A 21,317-nucleotide genomic window follows, 5' to 3' on the forward strand; every position below is an offset into this window, starting at 1 on the left:
TAAAACATAACTCGTTCCCACTAGTTCTAAATATGCACATTTTAGCAATATTCCCCGCACCACCACACGACATTGATCAAGCAACACAAACTCTGAAGCGAAAAAAATCGTGCCGCGTGTTAGTATCCAAAAAGTGAACTAGCAATTTCATCCAAACAATGCTGGCAAGCACATCGTGAGAGCTCCGCTCGACTACGGATGGCAGTTATCGCTGAAACAACCGTTTCGGTTATATCCGTTCCTTTCCAAGTCAGTTTAACCTGACTGTTCAAACCGCTGAAAATAACTGGTTTCTGAAATAACCGGTTTTCGGTTTTTTGTACTTATTACATCCTATAATAAACGTAGAAGTCGAAAGAAGTTGAAAAATTTTGATTCTCTCAGTTTCAAGATACATAGAAACAAAATATTAAAATAAATAGGCAAATAAAGCAAAACTTCGTCCTTCCACCTTTCGCTGCTATTCTCAAAAAGTCTTCAGTGGATGAATGCTAGAAAAGATTACCAATAGTCTCGTACTGATTCTACGTTTTTGAAACTCTGCTGAAAAATCATGTTGTAATCCGGGATCATACCAGTATTTGGGCATTACGAATAGCTGAGGTTGAATAAGTCTGTTTTTCTTTTTCTCTTTTTTTTCCCTTCAAGCTAATTTGTCCCTTTTCAAGGGCTACAAGCTGACAGAGGCATATTATGTAGACACCGACAGCAAATCAGCTACTTTCTATTTTTATTGTGCATTATGAATGACTAGTAATTAAATTTTTAAGTTTTTAATTTGTTTCTCTCACCATAATCCCAATCTTATTTTATTAATTCGTAGAGATGGCAGTCAAATCATTAATCTTTCAAAGCAAATAAAGCATTGTACTTAATTGTTATATCACTACGTAAAAATATTTTTAGACTAGAGTTGGTGCCATCCTGGCAACGACAGCGAGAAACTACCGTACAGACCAGGTCGGGACAAGTCTTGCAGACTGCACGTACACGTACCTTAAACTACGACATACACAATAGGACATTATTGTCTCAGCTGTACCAATTCTTATGCCATGTATCTGTTGCTCATTTCTGTCGGCACTGTTATTAGAATAGCACTGATCGCCTTCCTCGTTTTCTGTAACAACACAATATTTCAAAATAACGCAAATTTTACGTATAAAAATTACTTCTTTTCTAATAAATTTTTATCTAAAAATGGAACATTTTAGCACTGCTGCTATGGCTAATTGATATTTCGTTTTCTATTTACCCAGTTATTAGTAAAAAATAAAAAAGAACCTGTTGCAACCGAGACCAAACAAATATCCAAGAACACCGGTTACTCAGAACGAAAATACCGGTATAGGTTTTAACCGGTCGGTTTTTCCCGTCTCTACGCTCGACTCGGCTGTGCATTTCGGACTCTACTGTCTACTCTCTCCGCTCAACTGCAAAACAAAGCGCTGTCGCCCAGCACCACCTGTCAAACATTATTCAAGCCATTGTCAGCGGGCAGCGATTACTTTGGATTTCTACCTAGACAAAACCAGAGGTGACTTCAATATACTCGCTGCGATCAAGCAGATCGATAAAGTTACGATCGAATGTTACACAAAATGACAAATAATTTGACCTGTGACGATAGAGGATCATCGCAGTCTGATGAATCTATGACATATTTATGATTTACATGTGATTGTGTAGAAAAAAGCACAAAAAGTGCACGTCGCCATCTTTATCCCTTACAGATGGCAACAATACATCTCCCTTCTTCAGGACACAGTACATTCCAGCTAACAAAGTGGCACTTCCACCTGAATGGGTGGTAATAGTGACAATAACTACAATTACTATCGTTCTAATGAAACGTATTTCGGACTTCCATCCGCATCAAATTATTAAATACCCACGAGCTTTCGGATGAATTCTACGTAGCCGTTTTAAAATGATGCTTAACAACATGACAGTGGCCAAGGAGCTCTTGCCCGGAAGCTCGTTGTGATATTTAACTACCTGACACAACCGGAAGCCTGAGAAAATTTTATTACTTTACATTACCGTGAGCAGCCGTATATTGCTGTCCATCGTACGTAAATGCAAGGTGTGTCTGAAAAGTTCGGTGAATGGTCCCATATCTTAAAAATCGCACTGGTTAGGACGAGGCGCCTGCACATACGCATTGAGACGTATGGCAACAAGCGCCCCCTATGGTGCAAATCACCGAAGTGAAGCTGTGGTTCAAGGCGCTACAGTCTGGAACCGCGCGACCGCTACGGTCGCAGGTTCGAATCCTGCCTCGGGCATGGATGTGTGTGATGTCCTTAGGTTAGTTAGGTTTAAGTAGTTCTAAGTTCTAGGGGACTGATGACCTAAGATGTTAAGTCCCATAGTGCTCGGAGCCATTTTTGAAGCTGTGGTGCACACTGCGACCATGCAAACGGAGTCAGCGATGGAACTCGTATCATTGCAAAATGGACGGCAAAGTGGAACAACGTGTTAACATCAACTCCTGCTTCAAATGACGGAAAATGGCGACAGAGACTTACGGAACGTCAGTGCAAATTTGCGGTGTTGCAGCAGCGAGTAAAGAGTGTGTGTGAGTGGTTTAAATGCTTTAGAGACAGAAAGGAAGATGGCGAGGATGAGCCACGGTCCAGTTGACTGTCAACAAGCATAATCCCATACAACATCGAAAGACTGCGACGGGTGCTGGCGGATGATCGGCGACTGTCTTTGAGAATGATAGCATAAGAGTTGAAGACAAGTGAAGGCAGTGTAAGCGTTATTGCTCACGAGCGTTTTCAAAGGCGGAAGGTTTGTGTTCGGTTTGTACCGCACATGCTGACAGAACATCAGAAGCAGACTCGGATGGAAATTTCTGGAGATTTCATCAACATTTGTGGTCGGAATAGCAGTTTTTGGAAACCATCATTGCAAGAGATGAGACCTGACGCTACCAGTACGATCCGCAGACGACGCCACAGACAATGGCACGGTTTTCATACACTTTCCTGGCTTCCAAAAGAAGTCGGCCGACGAAATCCAAGATTAAAACGATGCTGATCGCCTTTTTCGACGGCAAGTGTTTAATGAATCATGAATTTTTACCTGAGGAACAAACTGTCAGTATTGGGGTAAAGCAAATCCTGAGCCATTTTGTTTGTGTGGGTTGCACACATTCAGGGCAGGTATATACTTATGGAAAAATTATACAGAATCCCTTAACCTATTGTTATGTTGCTAATTGATTTATGACTCCTGGGGGTTGATTTATGATCCCCTGGGGATAATCTGTCTTTCTGAGAAACCCCCATCCCCCTTCCCCATCACTCTGGAAGATGAGGAACACCCCCTCCCCCTCAGTGATATGAGCACACTTTTGATATCAAATTAATTGACTAATTAATTAAATTGTTCAATTAATTACCATATCCCCTATGGGAAATCCCCCAGCCCTCCACCATTCCCCCCTCCCCTCTTCCATCTGGAAATGGTGGAGAAAAAGACTAAGTTTTACTGGAGAGAAAGGATTTCACTACACTAAACTCAAATCAGTGTCATATAGGTATGAAATGAAGGTTGCCTTGCCTTTGACTGAACAGTTTCAACTATTTTTCAAGGTCGTCCAACTACCTACTGCTAAGCAAGAACACTTTCCCCTGCCAAAAATCCATTAATAGTCTTCTATTTGTGACAATTCGTATATGTCTTTCGCATCATTATAGTGAAAAGCAGTGGGTTGATGGTTGACCTTGAAAAGTAGCTGCAACTTGGTAGTTAAAGGCAAGACAACTCTCATTTCGTACCTATATGAACAAATTTGTCGCTAACCACCTTATAGATCTTAAAAAGTGTCCAGATATTAGAGGATGACATAAAAGTTTCCTTTTATGTCCTCCTTGGCAAAACAGTATGATATTACCAGGCTGTAGGCTGCAATATACAACTACAGAACAAATCGTGAGTTCGACTCTGTACAAGACTGTTCAAGTGTATTTGACTTTAACAAACAGTATTTACAATGTGATCCACTGTATGCTGTGTCAGTCACATCCATGTGGTGTCAGCTAACTAATAACTTACAGAACAGCAGCTGTGTGGTGTTTAACAGCCTTCTGTAGTTTGTCTACAGGGACAATAAGAATTCCCGAAAATTGACTCGTTTGCAGGTAAGTCTGCCAGAGCTTATAAGTTATGCACTGTCTGCATATAGTTTTAATTATCTACCTGTAAACTACGTGGAGATTCTTAACACTGACTCCAAAAAAGACAATATAAGTATTGCACAGAAGTGCTATATTAAAGCAGGAGAAACATATTTCTCTCAATCCAGGACATTGTTCTCTACAATGCTGTCACATACAGATATCGCCGAATTAGGACCGGTACCAACAAACGGTCTTATTCCCCAAATCCTACGAAAGAGCATGAAAGTCACACACTTAAGCCATTCCCGAATAACGAAATTGCGCCCTTAAGTGCAGTTAATGTGTTGTGTGTACGAAAAAGAAAACTGGAAATGGAAGAGATCAAAGCCAAAAAACGAAAAGCGGAGTAGCGCGTAAAGAAAGAATATAAACTGCTGTTGGAAAAAGAAGAGACTATTGCATATGTGCAGACAAGGCTTACATATTGCTTTAAACACAGTGTGTGTCCAAATCTGGCTATCACTGGAGAATATAAAGTATCTACCTTTACTGTTAATAGCAGTGGTAAGTGGCCAACGAGTTCTGGCTGGCTGGAAAGGATGGATTGGAGCACATTTACTGCGTTAAAATACACACGACAAACCTGTTTATAAAGCTCCATTCCCAACTGGACCTGCTTAAAAAGGATGGTTACATGGTATCCAAGCGTGGTCGACTGTATGTTATGCGCAAATCAACAGAACAACAGTTTGCAGAATTTAAAACCAACTGCATAACAACATTTAATGACCACTCGTTTGCAAAAGTTGTAAACGTAACGTTCTATACAGAAATTCCACAAGAATGTGAGCAGAAGAGCTGCTAGCGTACATCCAGGAAGATATGGAGTGTTATAACAACATTACTATGCAAGAAACAAGAGGCAAGATTAAAATCATCCAGTGCTCTAGTTTAGAACAACTGCTGTAAGGAACAGAGCAAATTGTTAAAGCCATAAATGACATTTTACAGGAAAAAAAATTAGATATGTTTTGGAATTCGAGAACATACCTTCTTTGTACTTGTCAAATTACTGGTCGGAGAAAGAATTAGAAGAGTGCAATGTATAGTTAAATTATAAGATAAAAATTAAGGTAGATGTTATTAGAAACAAACCAACCGAAAACTAAGCAAGAGTTGCTTTCTGTGTGTAAATGTGTATGTAGAGATTAATAACGTTTTTTTTCGAGAATATTTGCTTGTCTTATTCCCTAACCAAATAAAAATCCAGAGAATTTAAGATGGTCTGCGTGCATGTATTTCGGATGTGGGTAGTTGGATGACCTTGAAAAATAGTTAGAACTAGGTAGTTGAAGGCAAGGCAACCCTCGTTTCGTACCTATAAGAGTGTTTTGGTATAAGGAACTTGTATCCTCATGAGGCCTGTGGCTTTTTACAGAGCAGTAATGGGGCGGTTTTGTCTTGAGTTATAGGGATTGTATTGCTACTTATTTTTACTCCGTCCCAGCACCTACATATCACTCCGACTTGTAATGCCATCACAAGTAAGTTGATGTGCTTAGACCGAGAGAGATCTTCGTGAGTCATGCCACCACACCTTGTGTCAGGTTAGATGACCGTTAACCGCATGGGTTTTGTGTGTAGCTTTAAAGGTAATGATTTAGATTCATATAGGTACGAAAAGAGGGTTGCGCTGCCTTCAACTACCTAGTTTCAAATACTTTTCAAGGTCATGAAGCTAACCACTGTACTGCACTATAACCATGCAAAAGAGGTAACAGAAGACTATTAATGGATAAATAGAAGACTATTAATGGATATTTGGCGTGGGAAGTCGTTTTTGCAAAGAAGTGGGTAGTTGAATGACCTTGAAAAGTAGTTGAAACTAGGTAGCTGAAGGCAAGTCAACCTTCGTTTTGTACCTATATGAATTGTTTCCAGACTTTGAGTTTTCACTATATCCATCGCCGAGTCCCTCATAGCCACTTGGTGTAGCAATTTTAATGGCCAGTTGTGTATCTCCATGTTGGGAACCACTGGACTAACAATGTTCACATAGCAAGCGAGAGAGTGTGAAAATATCGTGCGTGGTTTGTGAAGGCTTCGCGGGTGGAATAAAACACAGCGGTAGGGGCCGTTGAATCGCCCTGTATAGTTGCGGGCATCCGCTTGTCGTGGCATTTATCAGAAGGTAATTATTACTGCGGATATCTACGCGGAGTACCTGTGGTCGGTGTTAGAAACAGTAACGGTAGTTAGAGACGTACCTGGGCGAGCGCGTGTGGCTGGAAGCCGGCCTGGCGGAGCTCCGCGAGCAGGTAGAGGCGCGCCTGCTCGCCGGGCGCCGTCTCCAGCAGGGTGTTGAGGAAGCGCAGGCCGGCGGCGGGCAGGTCGGGGCAGCCGCCGGCGCTGCCCAGCATCCCCGCCAGCAGGCGGAAGCGCACCGGCTCCGCCAGCCGCAGCCGCAGCGTCGACAGCGCCTCGGACACGGCCGCGTGGCCGCAGCCCGGCGGCTCGCAGGCGCGCGTCAGCAGCTGCCGGCACGCACACCGCTCTACTCAGTCGCGTCACTCCACTCCGCACTACTGCGTCTTAAAACAGCACACAAACACTGTACAGTGCAAACGCGGCGCAGACGGGTGGATCCGTACGCCTACTGGAGCATTTTGGGCACTCAACTAGAGTCGCTGCCAAAGACAAATAAGAGGGCCTCTTCAAAAGAAATGCACACGATTTTTTAAGGGGGGTAGGACGTCAAACGGGCTGACCTGCAGCAGGAGAGGCACCACAGGACATTTTAATTTCCACTGACTATACTTTTACAAATAAATTCATAAAACTTTGTCAGCATGACCAGGAAGGATTCAGTATTCACACTCTTAGCAGTGGAACTTCGAAAATAATAACGAAATAATTTTTTTTTACATGCGAAATTTCATCATCTTTTTTCACTTATTAATGGCAGCATTTGTTGCTATAGGTACACTTTTCCTCATAAGTGTTGTGTACATAGTTCCGCGTAGTCAGCACTTTCCCAATAGAGCGCGCCCCGCTAAGCACAACAGCGCAGTCGCAGCGCTCGTCCGTCTCCGCACTACGAGATGGTGCTGCCATAGAGACGGACCAAATTCTCCTTCCGCCGATCCGGGTATTAATATGTAACGCAGCCAATGAGATTGCTGCTAACGTAGAACCTTTTCTCCTCGCGGATCACACTCGCACAGTCATACATGAACGCGCGAGGTATTATAACGAGTGTACAGACCTCCGATTAGTCAGTCTGCATTAGTCTGCATTTGTCTGTACCAGTCTGCATTAGTCTGTAGTCAAGTTTCAGTCTGCGCCTAATAAGATTATCATATTCCTGTACATAGCCACGAAGAGAAATGTATAGACACCTTGTCAAGTATCAGAGATATGCGAGAATAAGATTAACGCACCAAGACCAAAGGAACTTCAGATTGTCAATTGTAAATAGCATCCAGAACCAAGTTAAGTTATTTTTATGCTTGTTATTATTTTAATAAATGTGTCTGAAAATTAATCAAGTTCTGTTTAAAGCTGGTCACCGTCAATCTGCTACTCTAAGCCTGCAAGTGGCATTTCTATCGTCTGACCTAACGGCAGAAGATAAACACGCCGTGATAAGACCACGAGACATATTGCTGACACTCGCCTACCTCGTTAGAGCGACAAGTCAAATAATCTGATGGTGTGTGTACCGAAGGTCTTACAGTACACACACCACAATAAGTAAGAGAGATCCTTCGATGAATTTTGCACAGCATACAAACCATACTTAAAGGTGTATGAAACTCTAGAATTTTCCAAATGTATTGAAAACTGTGGTAAAAGTTGAGGTAATTAACTACAAAATTTGTTTTTTTTTCTAAACATGAAGTTTAAAATACTACAGATCATTCGTTTTTTCATCAATTGAATAAATTCTACAGTTTCACACACCTGTAAGTATGGTATGTATGCTGTGCAAAATTCATCGAAGAATCTCTGTAACTTATGAAGAAAAGTGTACCTATAGCAACAAATGCAGCCATTAGTAAGTGAAAAAACTGATGAAATTTCGCACGTAAAAAAAAAAAAAGTTATGTTTTTGAACTTCCACTGCAATGAGTGTGACTCCTGAATCCTTCCTGGTGATGCTGACAAAGTTTTATGAATTTATTTGTAAATTAAAATGTCCTGTGATGCCTCTCCTGCTCCAAGTCGGCCCGTTTGACGTCCTACGCCCCTTAAAATCCATCTATTCTACATGTTTGAAAGTTTTACAGTGTGTAGATACGTCCTTTAGGAACAATATTTTCATTTCTCCACATAATTTCCATCCCTCTCAACTGCCTTACGCCATCTTGGAACCAGCGCTTGTATACCCACACGGTAAAATTCTGGACCAACCTGTTGGAGCCACTGTTTGGCAGCGTGCACAAGGGAGTCAACATCTTCAAACCTTGTTCCACGAAGAGAGTCTTTCAGTTTCACAAAGAGATAATAGTTACATGGAGTCAGGTCAGGATTGTAAGGTGGGTGTTTCAGTGTTGTCCATCCGAGTTTTGTGATCGCTTCCATGGTTTTTTGACTGACATGTGGCCGTGCATTGTCGTGCAGCAGCAAAACATCCTGCTTTTGCCGATGTGGTCGAACACGACTCAGTCGAGCTTGAAGTTTCTTGTGTCGTCACATATGCATCAGAATTTATGGTGGTTCCACTTGGCATGACGTCCACAAGCAAGATTCCTTCGGAATCGAAAAACACGGTAGCCATAACTTTTCCAGCAGAAGGTGTAGTTTTGAATTTTTTTTCCCTGGGTGAATTTGCATGATGTCACTCCATTGATTGCCTCTTCGTCTCTGGTGAAAAATGATGGAGCCATGTTTCATCACCTGTCACAATTATTCCAAGAAATTCATCTCCGCCATTTCGTACTGTTCCAAAAGTTGGCTGCATACCGTTTTTCTTGTTTCTTTGTGAGCCACTGTCAACATCCTGGGAACCCATCTGGCACAAACCTATTTTAACGCCAACACTTTCAGTATTCTGCAAATACTTCCTTCCCCTATCCCAACGTAGCGTGACAATTCGTCCACTGTGATGCGTCTGTCAGCTGTCACCAATTCGTTAACTCTCTGCACATTGTCTGGAGTGTGTGCAGTACGAAGCCTGCCGCTGCGAGGACAATCCTCAATATTGCCGTGCCCGCTTTCATCACGTAACCTGCTTGCCCACCGACTAACTATACTGCGATCGACAGCAGCATCTCCATACACCTTTTTCAACCTCTTGTGGATGTTTCCCACTGTCTCGTTTTCAGAGCACAGCAATTCTATGATAGCATGTTGCTTCTGACGAACGTCAAGTGTAGCAGCCATTTTGAAGACATGCTATGACGGCGCCTCTCACGGGAACTGGTTGAAATAAGTTTGAAAAAAGTGGTTAAGATGTATCTACACACTGTAAAACTTTCACACATGCAGAATGAAAACTGTATTTTCACAAAAATAGTGTGAATTTCTTTTGGAGTGACGCTCGTATGTTCCGAGCAAGGTCTTAAGGATCTGTCTTCTTCTCCAGATCAGAGATAGACAGAAACCCCCTCGCAAGTCTAAAAAAGAAGTCAATATGTTAGCTACATTTCATAAGCAATGTATTACCTAATGCACAACAAATGTAAGCTCATAGTGAATCCTTGTTTTCATTGCAAAGTATATGAATTACGCGCACTGGGTTACTTCATTAGGAAATACCACAATGAATATTACCGTTCAATATTCAATAGACAGTTAATCACAAAGATAACACATGAGGCTATAAGTAACGAAATGATCATTCTTTATCTAATACTTTCTGTAAAACAGTTCGACGAAGCAGGCAGCATGTGCGCAACACACTGCTGGTGCTGGTGCTGCTGCACCATGTGGCTGGTTAATCAACATTCTCTGTGTGCACCTGATGGCCCTGTGGAGTTCAGCAGACTAGCAGCCTTATTTGTGCTTCCAGACTATCACAGTCTCTAGCGTTGAGAATGGCCTCAGTTCCTTGAGGAAGGGGGCACAAAAATTTCCTCCATTATGCCATATCCAGCTGAAGCCACCTGTTGATGATTTGATCCCATATAACTGCCATACTGTGAAGATGCTTATGGCTCCATTTCACCTGTTGTTCCAAACTGTCCCAGACATTTTCTGTAGAATTAAGATGGGGAGATTTAGCGAGCTGGTCGAGGCGCGATGCAGTGTCTGAGTGTTCATCAATCCAGGAACACATGTGTGTGTGCAGCACTGATCAGATGGATGTTGGAAGACAGAAGTATCCTCAACTTACTCATCTTGATGGTATACAAGAAACGGCAACATTTGGTCTCCGAGAGTGTTATACTGAACAGCCTGGTTGATGTGGGCTCAAGTCATGTTACGAAAGACACCTTCCAAAACGTCACACATCCGACCTGAACCTCACCCACCATATGGTGTGGATAAACGCCTCATTGAGCGTGGGAGCTCTCGACGCCTTGCATCGCTGAAAAGAGGCTAAATAACATTGACCACACAATGTACGCCTCCCCTTCAGTAGTTAGCTAACTTATTTTTATGTGTTATGTATTTTGATCCAGTGACAAAACCTGTAGAATGGTTGCACTTTGACCATTTTACGTATTGAATTGACATACGTGAAAGTTGAGCCTTACCTGCTATGACTGTGCGAAACTCTCTCTGTGAGCATCACTGTTTGTTTATCCACCTTTATGAATGTCTGTCGATGAATGACTGCCCGTTATTCCTAGAAGCCGAAAGCAAAACAGAAGGTAGTGGTGATGGACGCTGGGTCTGGAGAGAAGTCGAGTTTCTAACTCATCCAAAAGGTGTTCCAATGGGTTAGATCGGGACTTTAGCCAGAATAGTCAGTTTCCAGGTTGTTACTGTCCACAAACCATTGCCTCACAGATGCTGCATTAAGACAGGGTGCATTGTCATGCTGATACAGTCATCGTCTCCGAACTGTTCCTCTACTGTACGCAGTACGCAGTGTTGTGAAATGTGTTCGTGTCCCTCTGCGTTTAACGTTTTCATAAGCACAATAATGGGACCACACGCTACCCGCGATAACTACCCCTATATCAGAAGAAAAGTTCTTCAGGCGTTCGCCAAACCTAAACTCTCCCATGGTATTGTCACAGGGTGTAGCATGATTCATCAATCCAAATTACTCATTTCTTGTCATCCACTGCGTAGTAGTGTTGCTGTTTATACACACCTCAAGCGTCACATGTCACATGGCATTGACTTAAGAGGCTTGGCTTATGAGTAGCTGCTCGACCACTTTACCCCATTCAATCAGCCCCCTACACACAGTTACGGTGCTTGCTGTACCGCTGGTAACACTTTGGAACTCACTAGTAAATCCTTCCGTTGATTTCCATGCGGTTTTTTTACAGCCACGCTCCGTCATACTCGGCAGCCCCACACATCAATGCATGAGGTCTGTCTGGTTTTGGTATAGCTGTAGTGTTCCTTCGCGTTTCCACTTTAAAGTCGCCTCACCAGAATGTCCCTGATGGATCTGTTACCCAAGTGACATCCAATGGCGTCCACATTAGAAGTCATTGATCTCTGACGGCCCATTCTGTTGTTACCGCTTTTCTAGTGACACCACTGTGCTCCCCGCCTCCTTCTATACTGCCGAGTATTGTGGCACCAACTTCTTAAAAAAAAAAAAATCAAGTGTGTGTGAAATCTTATGGGACTTAACTGCTGCCGGCTGCGGTGGCCGAGCGGTTCTAGGCGCTCAGTCCAGAACCGCGCGAATGCTACGGTCGCAGGTTCGAATCCTGCCTCGGGCATGGATGTGTGTGATGTCCTTAGGTTAGTTAGGTTTAAGTAGTTCTAAGTCCTAGGGGACTGATGACCACAGATGTTAAGTCCCATAGTGCTTAGAGCCATTTGATCTTAACTGCTAAGGTCATCAGTCCATAAGCCTACACACTACTTAACCTAAATTATCCTAAGGACGAACACACACGCCCATGCCCGAGGGAGGAATCGAACCTCCGCCGGAACCAGCCGACCTACTTGTTAATTCGCATTACAATGATGCGTCCGGATACTTTTCACCAGGTAGTGTATATACTGTATTCGTGATACTGGAGCTTCATGTTCAACACAATTCCTACATGAACATTTTGAGCGCGCATGTCTAACTGTTCTTTCATTTTTCCTTTTATTTGTTGTTTCAATTTTTGTAACTGGAATTGTCATTTTATTTATTGTTACCGTGAATAAGTTCAGTTGCTAGGTAACTGTGATGTTCATAAACGTGCATGTCTTGATGTTTGTTTCTTCATCTGCTGCAGTTGTAGGCAGTTCCAAGAGTATGTAGTTTGTAAAGTTTATTTATATTGAATACGCAAATTAATTTTTGCCGAGTCCCACGAAACCACAGGAAGTCATGCACAGAGTAGAAAATTCAATAATGCCGTGTAGAAGGAAATTAAAATGGTGTACTGCGACTTCATATCATAAAAATTGTTAATGTGCTCTAATTTTCATATTACGAAAATAGAAACTTGTACTATACGTTAGGCTGCAGCCAAAAAGAGAGCAGGTTTCAATGTTGTTGTTGTTGTTGTTATTGTGGTCTTCAGTCCTGAGACTGGTTTGATGCAGCTCTCCTTGCAAAATAAATGTTTGAAAAATGCGTATCTCGTGACACTGCTTCTCAAATCTGTTATATTGGTACAGGGGTCCTCCCCCCTCCCCCCCCCCCAAGTTCCTTTTTGAGGACAATCATTTTTTTAATACCTACAAAAGAAGGAAAAAATGTATAGAGCCTTAAGGAACAGAGACAAAAGGAATAGAAATTGTGTAAACATAACAACAATAAACTGACAGAAACAGAAGAAACTGAACTGTATTTCATCTCCTCGTCTGGAAGGGGAAAGAGTCAGCCGAGCCTCTCCTCCCTTTCTCCAGCCACGCCGAGTGAAAAGCTGTCCTCTCACATATCTCCCATATACCCTAATTAAAACAATCTCCAGCACGATAGGACGATTCTCTTGAAGTGGTTTCTTACTGCAACTGCTGCCGGGTTCTTGTCGCAAGACACTTAGCTAAACAATCGGCCTGTGACCTTTTCAGCGCCTACCATGCTGTGAGTATTAATTACTATCCCGGTCCTTAGCATGTCGAAATGAATCTTGTGTATTAAGCAAGCCCGCATGTTCACTTTTCGAAAGCATCCTGTAGCCTGAAACGAAAGTCAGATGTACTGGTCACTCTCTAGAGGAGACCCCATCGTCTTCTGGCCTTACACTCGCGACCTCTTCTTGTTAATTTAACGTACATCTCCTTATTTTTCCTTAACATCACTACATTAATAGAAGTTCCATGACTCTGATATGCCCAACGCTTACAATGAATGATCAATGGGCAACAACTGCTTGTGTACATTTCTTGCTACCGTTCTTTCAGAATATCAATGGTCATGTGATTCGGTAGCCAACTCAACATTTCCTGCATTTTCGTAGGATAATAGAGGGTAGTTATCTGATAAGGCGTCACAAAGAGGGCATTCCAAGAGTGGAATAACTGAGGGCTAGTTCCGCTTACCGTGCGCAGGCTGCTCAGGGGAAAGAGATCTTGGTCATCCTAGGTACTTGATAGAGAAATACGAGTCAAGGTAAGTTGCAACAATAGCAGCTCAACTTTTTCTACTAAAACGAGATAGTGTCTGCAGTACAGCTCTTACTGATTGAAATGATTCCATAGAAAAACCCACAAAATATACTCGTATTAGGTTAAGTTAGACAATCGTTATGTTTAAAAAAATGGATGACAAAGTGCAAGTAAGGTAAGTAGTGTGTCAATTTTGTGTACTAGGCTCCAAGTGTAGCGAATGATTGGTCCAAACTGATGAAAAGTTGTGAAATTGTAAAGTAATTGTGCCACACGTAAATACTTTCCAAAACACTTTATGTATCACAGACTTCTCCATATCCATTGGAAAATTTCTGTGGTAGACAGTCGTAGGTAAATCTTCCCTTGCAGTTACCTTGACATGTGCTGTTTAGAAAATACAGAAGCTAAGAGTGCTACTGGTAAGGGGTTTACCTCTACTGTGTAGACGCACCATCTAACCCGTGAATGTCTACGGATTATAACTGCTGGTATAATAAAACCCGTATAGTTTTATTTCCGTCTTCCACATTGTCCATGTTTCGCACCCTCAGAGCACAGTGATGAAAACATAGCTTTTTATGAGTCTTTGGCTGGTCTTAAGGTTTATATTTTTTGATATTAGCAGCTGGTTCTTTTTATGGAAAGCCCACGTACTTTGCTCAATCTTTGCTTCTATACCTTTCCTGTGTCGATCTTGTCGAACGCACTAGACTCGTATTCAGTGGGCAACGATTCAAATCAGCGTCCGGCCATCCAGATTTAGGTTTTCCGTGATTTCTCTAAATAGCTCGAGGCAAATGCTGGGTTGGCTCCTTTGAAAAGGGCACGCCCGATGTCCTTCACCATCCTTTCATAATAGGAGCTTCTGTACCGTCTCTCTCAAGATTTCACTGTCGACGGGGCGTTAAACCCTAACCTTCCTCCCTTTTCTCGTGTCTGTCTTTATCTCACGTACTTCCGAGTAAGCAAAATTCGTCCATTTCTTCAAGTTTAACACTGAGCCATCCAACATATGCAGTTGCTGCGCAGCAACACACTACTTTGCCTTAATTTTGTTTTGTTTATGTGCATCCTGCAATCATATAGGACCGCAGGTTCCATTTCATTAGGTATCCCTGTTCACGTTCGTTCACTACTGCTCAGTCATCAGTGAACCTTATCAACCTGACGGGTTGTCTATGTCAAAGAATTCCCTAATCAAGGTAGACATTTGCTTCATTACATCTTCATTATACACGTTAAATATCTGTCGTTAAATTGCGAAACCATTCCTAACTCAGTACTGATTACTACAGCCTGCTTTGCACAAAGTGATTGATTTACCCTTCAATCCCTGTAATTGATACCAAGTTGCCCAAGAGTGGGAAAGATTTGACTCCATTACTCATGATCTGAAGCTCTCTCCATATCTATAAATACGATGTATATTTCCTTTTTTCCCTAACTCTCCATTATGTTGTTAACTGCAGTGATAAAACTGCTTCGTGAGTGCCCTGGTTTCTCGTAAAGCTAAACTGTACCTCTATTAAGATATTTTCAATATCTTAATATATTGCATTTGGGTTGCTTCTGATACTTGCTAGACTGACAGTGCGGTATTTTTCACATCCATTTACTCTTGCTTTCTATATCGACGAGTATTCCCAGCTTGCATGCTTGCCTTGAAATATCACGAAAAGCTTGACTGTGGCTTGTACATTTGTTTCACTGTCTAGAACACTGTTAGCTTCCAAGTTGTTAGGCTCGACTTTGTTTGTACTTCTGAATCTGAGAACTGACAACAAGTCGATTACTTTTGACAACGTCTCCTTTTCGTCACCTGACGTATTAGTGTTTTTTATTTTAAAGACAAGGCAACACGTTGCACCGATGTTCACCCGTTTAGAATAGGAGCGTGTTCCGGCCGCCACGGGAAAACATCGGCTTTCTCCCTGAGTGGTGTGCGGCAGGGACTGTTTGTTGACGCTTATCTTTGTGGGTAGCAGGCGTGTGGCGGCCTGCAGTTTCTGATCTCCATCTTTCCCTGAGTGTGAGAGCGGGCCCCCTCTCACGCACCGTTCGCTGGACCGAGTCGTGACGTGACAGAACGCCTCCCAATCACCCACCTGCCGGCTGCCGTGTCGCCTAAACCGTGCCTCCAGAAGCGGGTCAACCACTGACCTTATTGGCTGGCTAATGGAGTCTCTTACAGCAGGTAAGCAGGCGAGTATTGAACTCACGGTAGACGCAGTAAAGGGGTTGGACAAAAATATGCAGACACCGTGAGAAATGTATGCTCGAACAGAAATGCAAGCGCTAGCAAAGCCTAAAAATAGCGCTGTTGTATTTGATCACAAAAATGGTCACTTTTCTCAATAGTAAATCGTGGTGAGAATAGTGTTCTGTGTAATTGTGAGTGCATTGTGTAGTAGCTAAGTGAATTCAAAAATGGTTAAAATGGTTCTAAGCACTATAGAACTTAACATCTGAGGTCATCAGTCACCTAGACCGAGAACTACTTAAACCTAACGAACCTAAGGACATCACACACATCCATACCCGAGGCAGGATTCGAACCTGCGACCCAGCAGCAGCGCGGTTCCGGACTGATGCCCCTAAAACCGCTCGGCCACAGCGGCCGGCTAAGTGAATTCAGACGTGGTAGTATTGATGTGGTCCAAGACGACAAGGCCACTGTTCGCACAGCTCGCGACGTCCAAGAGTGGTTTCTGAGCACGAGGAGGGTCTGCTGCATCTTTCCTGGTCACCACAGTCACCAGATCTCAATATTATCGAGCCTCAGTGGTCTATTTTGGCGAGAAGACATCGAGATCGCTCTCCACCTGCATCATCGTTACCTCAACATGCCACTGTCTTGCAGGAAGAATGGTATCAGATTCCCTTGAAAACCATACAGGACCTACAGGACCTGTACTTATCTATCCCGAGTCGACTGGAAGATATTTCGAATACCAACGGTTTTTCTACAAAGTTTACAACGCATTAGTCAAGGAAACATGTTATGTTTTTCGTGTTTTCATTATTTTGTATTCCAAAACCGTATCAGGTCACGTTAAAGAACTCGGCTGTTGCTTTGTACGAGCACCTCAACAGGTCAGAAAATACCGTTGCCACGCGCAGGAAGATTTGGTATTTGTCTCTCTGCCCTCCTGAAATTTCTAAAGAAGAAAGATTAGGGTATAACGCTCCGTCGGCGAAGACGTCTTTAGAGACGCAGCAAGAGCTTGTGTTGGCTGAGAATAAGGAAGGGAACATACGCTGTGCTCTATTAAAGGAGCCATCCCGGAATTTACCTTATGGGATTTAGGGAAATCACAGGAAAGCTAATCCGGGTGGCACAACGGGGATTACGAATCCAATGTCTTATGACAGAGACAGCAAAGGACCCGGAAGACCAGCTGAACGGAATGGACAGTGACTTGAAAGAAGGATATAAGATGAACATCAACAAAAGCAAAACGAAGATAATGGGATGTAGTCGAATTAAATTGGGTGATGCTTTAGGGAATGAGACGCTTAAAGTAATAAATGAGTTTTGCTGTTTGGGGAGCAAATTAACTGATCATGGTCGAAGTAGAGAGGATATAAAATGTAGACTGGCAATGACAAGGAAAGCGTTTCTGAAGAAGAGAAATTTGTTAACGTCGATTATAGATTTAAGTGTCAGGAAGTCTCTGAAAGTATTTGTATGGAGTGTAGCCATATATGGAAGTGAAACGTGGACGATAAATAGTTTGGACAAGAAGAGAATAGAAGTTTTCGAAATGTGGTGCTACAGAAGAATGCTGAAGATTAGATTGGTAGATCACATCACTAATGAGGAGGTACTGAAGAGAATTGGGGAGGAGTTTGTGACACGACTTGACTAGAAGAAGGGATCGGTTGGTAGGACATGTTCTGAGACATCAAGGGATCACCAATTTAGCACTGGATGGCAGTGTGGAGAGTAAAAATCGTAGAGGGAGACCAAGAGATGAATACACGAAACAGATTCAGAAGGATGTAGGTTGGAGTAGGTACTCGGAGATGAAGCAGCTTGCACAGGATAGAGTAGTATGGAGAGCTGCATCAAACCAGTCTCTGGACTGAAGACCACAGCAGCAGCATGACTGCAACACCTCAGTCAGTCCCAGAAACTTCGGAGAGTATTCATACGCTCAGTGAGGATGATTACGGCGAGACATGTTACGAGATTGTCGGGACACAAGGTCTCATTTGTCTAGAAACGTAGCTGCGCCCATCCATGAATGAAAAACAATTTGAAACTCCTGCTTCATCGGTGCTTCTGTCCCTGGTACAGGCAAATCTGCACTAGGCACTGTTTAGTATCGAAGTACCTTATTTTGTCAACTTCATAGCATTTCCCTGCAAACATAACCTTTGCTATCAGAAAGTGAAGCAAATCCTCCAGTTACACTTCTTTATCTTTTCACTTTTCAGTCAGCCAAGTCATTTATTTTCCTCTTCACCTCATTACTTCTGTTCAAAAACGTTTCTCTTTCTGTTTTGTATGATATCCGTTGCTGTCATAGTCTTCAGTTTAAATTTTCTGTCTGCTATTTATCTTTATTACTATACTTTACACAAACAAATTTACAGTGTACGTGAACGCAGACTCTACCAGCGTTTAATACTGATGGAAAGCGTCTCACAGTACAATGACACTAGTCAGAACATCACCGTATCTTCATGCTGCCGCCCAGATGGAGACCAAAGAGCTTAGAAACTTCGAAAAATTTATCGCTACAATGACAAGTAATGACTAGACGAGAAAAAAGTTGAGTGTCTCATTGAAGAACGAAAATAGAAAGAAGTATAACTGAAAGATGAAGTGAGCATTTGCTTCGCCTATTGACAGAAGTAGATATATACGTCCATTTTGGGTGGAAATGTTTTGAAGTTGAATCAACAGTGATGGTATGAGACTCGTCGAAATGTCGCGTTATCTCCACATTGCTGCCCGGTTGGAGATACGAGTGTTCTTCATCGAAAATTTATAAAGTGTGGTTTTGTCTCTACTGAAGCTACGGCTTGTTCAATATGTCATAACGATTTTTAAGTCTCTGATTCGATACTAGATGTCAGGTCATAACGTATGTCACAATAAATTTGTACCAAATAAAGAACGGGGAATTTACGTATTAAATGACACTATGGCTCTAAACTTGTCAGCATAAGCAAATCAATCAATAAATAAAATAAATCACATTTCTATGAGGATCACAGGCTGTTAAATACCAAAGAATACTCACACTGTACACTGACAACACAGCTGAGCTGACTACACAACATTTTTTCTACGTGTTACAAAAACAGTCACCAGGAAACTGCGCAGAAGACCTAATATGATGGTCTACAGCAGATTCTTATATCTATATTTGTAGGCGCTTGATGATAGGAAGCCGGTCCCCAAGCGTATAGCGTAATAAATAAATTCAAAATCGTGACGTGTTTAGTGTTTCAACGTTAACAGTAATATAATAAGTGGCCTTTCTAGCAGACGTGCGGTGTTTCAAAAGCATTTTCAATTTCGGTTCTGATACGTGTAGGCAATTATTCATCGGGTATGACATGTGACACCCATTGTCGAACGAATATGTCGACTGGTTCATATTAAAAATAAAATGTATAATTTCTTGCATCCAATCTATAGAACTTCAGATTGGGCTGGTTCGATATTCAGTTCGAGGATTTTACTGACGATGACAGCAAACAGTAATCTGTGTCATTCTTGCAGTGCTTCACAAGTCCAACTTTAGCATGATGGAGCTATACTCATTCATTGCGTAATTCTACGTATTTTGCTGTCATCAGTGTAATCTAAAATCTGTGTGCCGACTGGGCACGTAAACGTATACTTTAAATAACTTTTTTTTTGCAATGAGATCCAAAACAGCTAATTACTTTACTTAAAGACATGTGGTGTGTAATAAAGACGAAGAAGAAGTAGTTATATCAGAAACTGGTAGTAGCTTAATCATTATTGTTTTTATCACAGTGTCGGCATTGCAGCTCACAGTTCTCTTTTATATTGAATATGCTAATACTAATAAACGGCATGTCTCAGAAGAGCAGTAAATATGGGAATAAATGATTGCACCTGCAATAATTTCGAGTGAGGACGCTTATGGAGACATGTATCATGTTTTCAGTGTTCTTGGAGTTATAATAAATTGTAATTTAAAATTCTTGTGCAACTCTTATTTTCTTTTTATGTCTTAACCATTTTTATTTTTCACTGTATCCTCAAAGAAATATTTTTGCCATCATTCTGCCGTTTTGTTGAAATAACTATGACTTAAAATAAGACTAAAAGTCACTATATAGTTTCTTTATCCTGATCAACACACCTGTCAGACGTACCACGATCTTCTGCGACACGATAATAAGCAAATGAAATTTTGTTTTATGACGCTGCCTTCAATCGTGTGTGCATGGGTGTGTGTGTTTGTCCTTAGGATAATTTAGGTTAAGTAGTGTGTAAGCTTAGGGACTGATGACCTTAGCAGTTAAGTCCCATAAGATTTCACACACATTTGAACATTTTTTGAGACGTCTGTACTATCCATTTTACATCCTCTAACGACGCCCGTGAAATGTTCGTGGAGATGTGGGTGAAACTTGATATTACCTGTAAACTTGTAAGTCACTTGTGCAGTTATTGTACATGCACCTACATAAAATAAAATAAAACCTTCGTATGTGATTAATTATGGCCAACTGTATTCCTGACAAACAGATAGGACACTCTTCGCTGTAAAAGTATCTGTTTTCCCTTTTTCTTCTTCTTTCTTTGTCAGTCTGGCTTTGCAAATGTGCTCTACCTGTGGCTACCTGTGGCTATTCTTCCAGTATACGAGGGAAGGAGGTTTTCTCCAGCTTGAATATGAAAGCCATCCAGTTTTCCCATAAGACTCCTAAATGGGTTGTGGCAGGAGTCGACTTCACTGGTATAAGGGCTCGTGATTTCCTATGACGAACAGTGGTTTAGAATCGCTGTTGGAAATAATCCTCTGAAAGTCCTCTAACAGGAAGGGGTCTGTGTGCTGTTCCTAACGTTGCTGTTACGGCCCGTTGTGTCTGTGTTCTGTGTTCGAAATCTGAAGTTACCGGAAAGCAGAAAAGTGACAGGGAAGTTGGACAAATGCCACTTGCAAATAAAAGTGAACTGCGTGACGTTCTCTGCCTCACGTTGGCTTTCATTTTAAGTTCCTTGCAAATGACGAGCGAGTAGTTTTGCTGAATTAAGACGACGGAAGTGTCCATCCGATCCTAGTAAGCGAAATCATTTCCCATCCAGTCTGAAAGAAACCGCTCATTTATTTCGAGTGTATTTCCCACGCTCGGCTTGACTGATGATGACAAAGTGAAGGGACAGAACGTTCCTTTTCAAGGCATCTCTCGCGACCCATTTCTTGCGGAGTGAAACCACAACCTGAGATATTACTGGTGGATAGGGGTATGTGTTTTGAAGTTAGTATGTATATTTTTTGTAGT

At 42.0% G+C, this 21,317-nt stretch overlaps 1 protein-coding gene across 1 annotated transcript in view; it reads right to left on the reverse strand.

The window, feature by feature from the left end:
• Positions 1-21,317, reverse strand: part of LOC124775340 — a 531,162-nt gene that overhangs the window by 84,187 nt on the left and 425,658 nt on the right. The window contains exon 5 of the mRNA XM_047250172.1: positions 6,401-6,667. Within this exon, the coding sequence (XP_047106128.1) occupies positions 6,401-6,667 (267 nt within the window). The remainder of the gene's footprint in view (positions 1-6,400; positions 6,668-21,317) is intronic.

The sequence above is a fragment of the Schistocerca piceifrons genome, chromosome 2 (assembly GCF_021461385.2).
Source record: "Schistocerca piceifrons isolate TAMUIC-IGC-003096 chromosome 2, iqSchPice1.1, whole genome shotgun sequence".
NCBI classification, from domain to species: Eukaryota; Metazoa; Arthropoda; class Insecta; order Orthoptera; family Acrididae; genus Schistocerca; species Schistocerca piceifrons.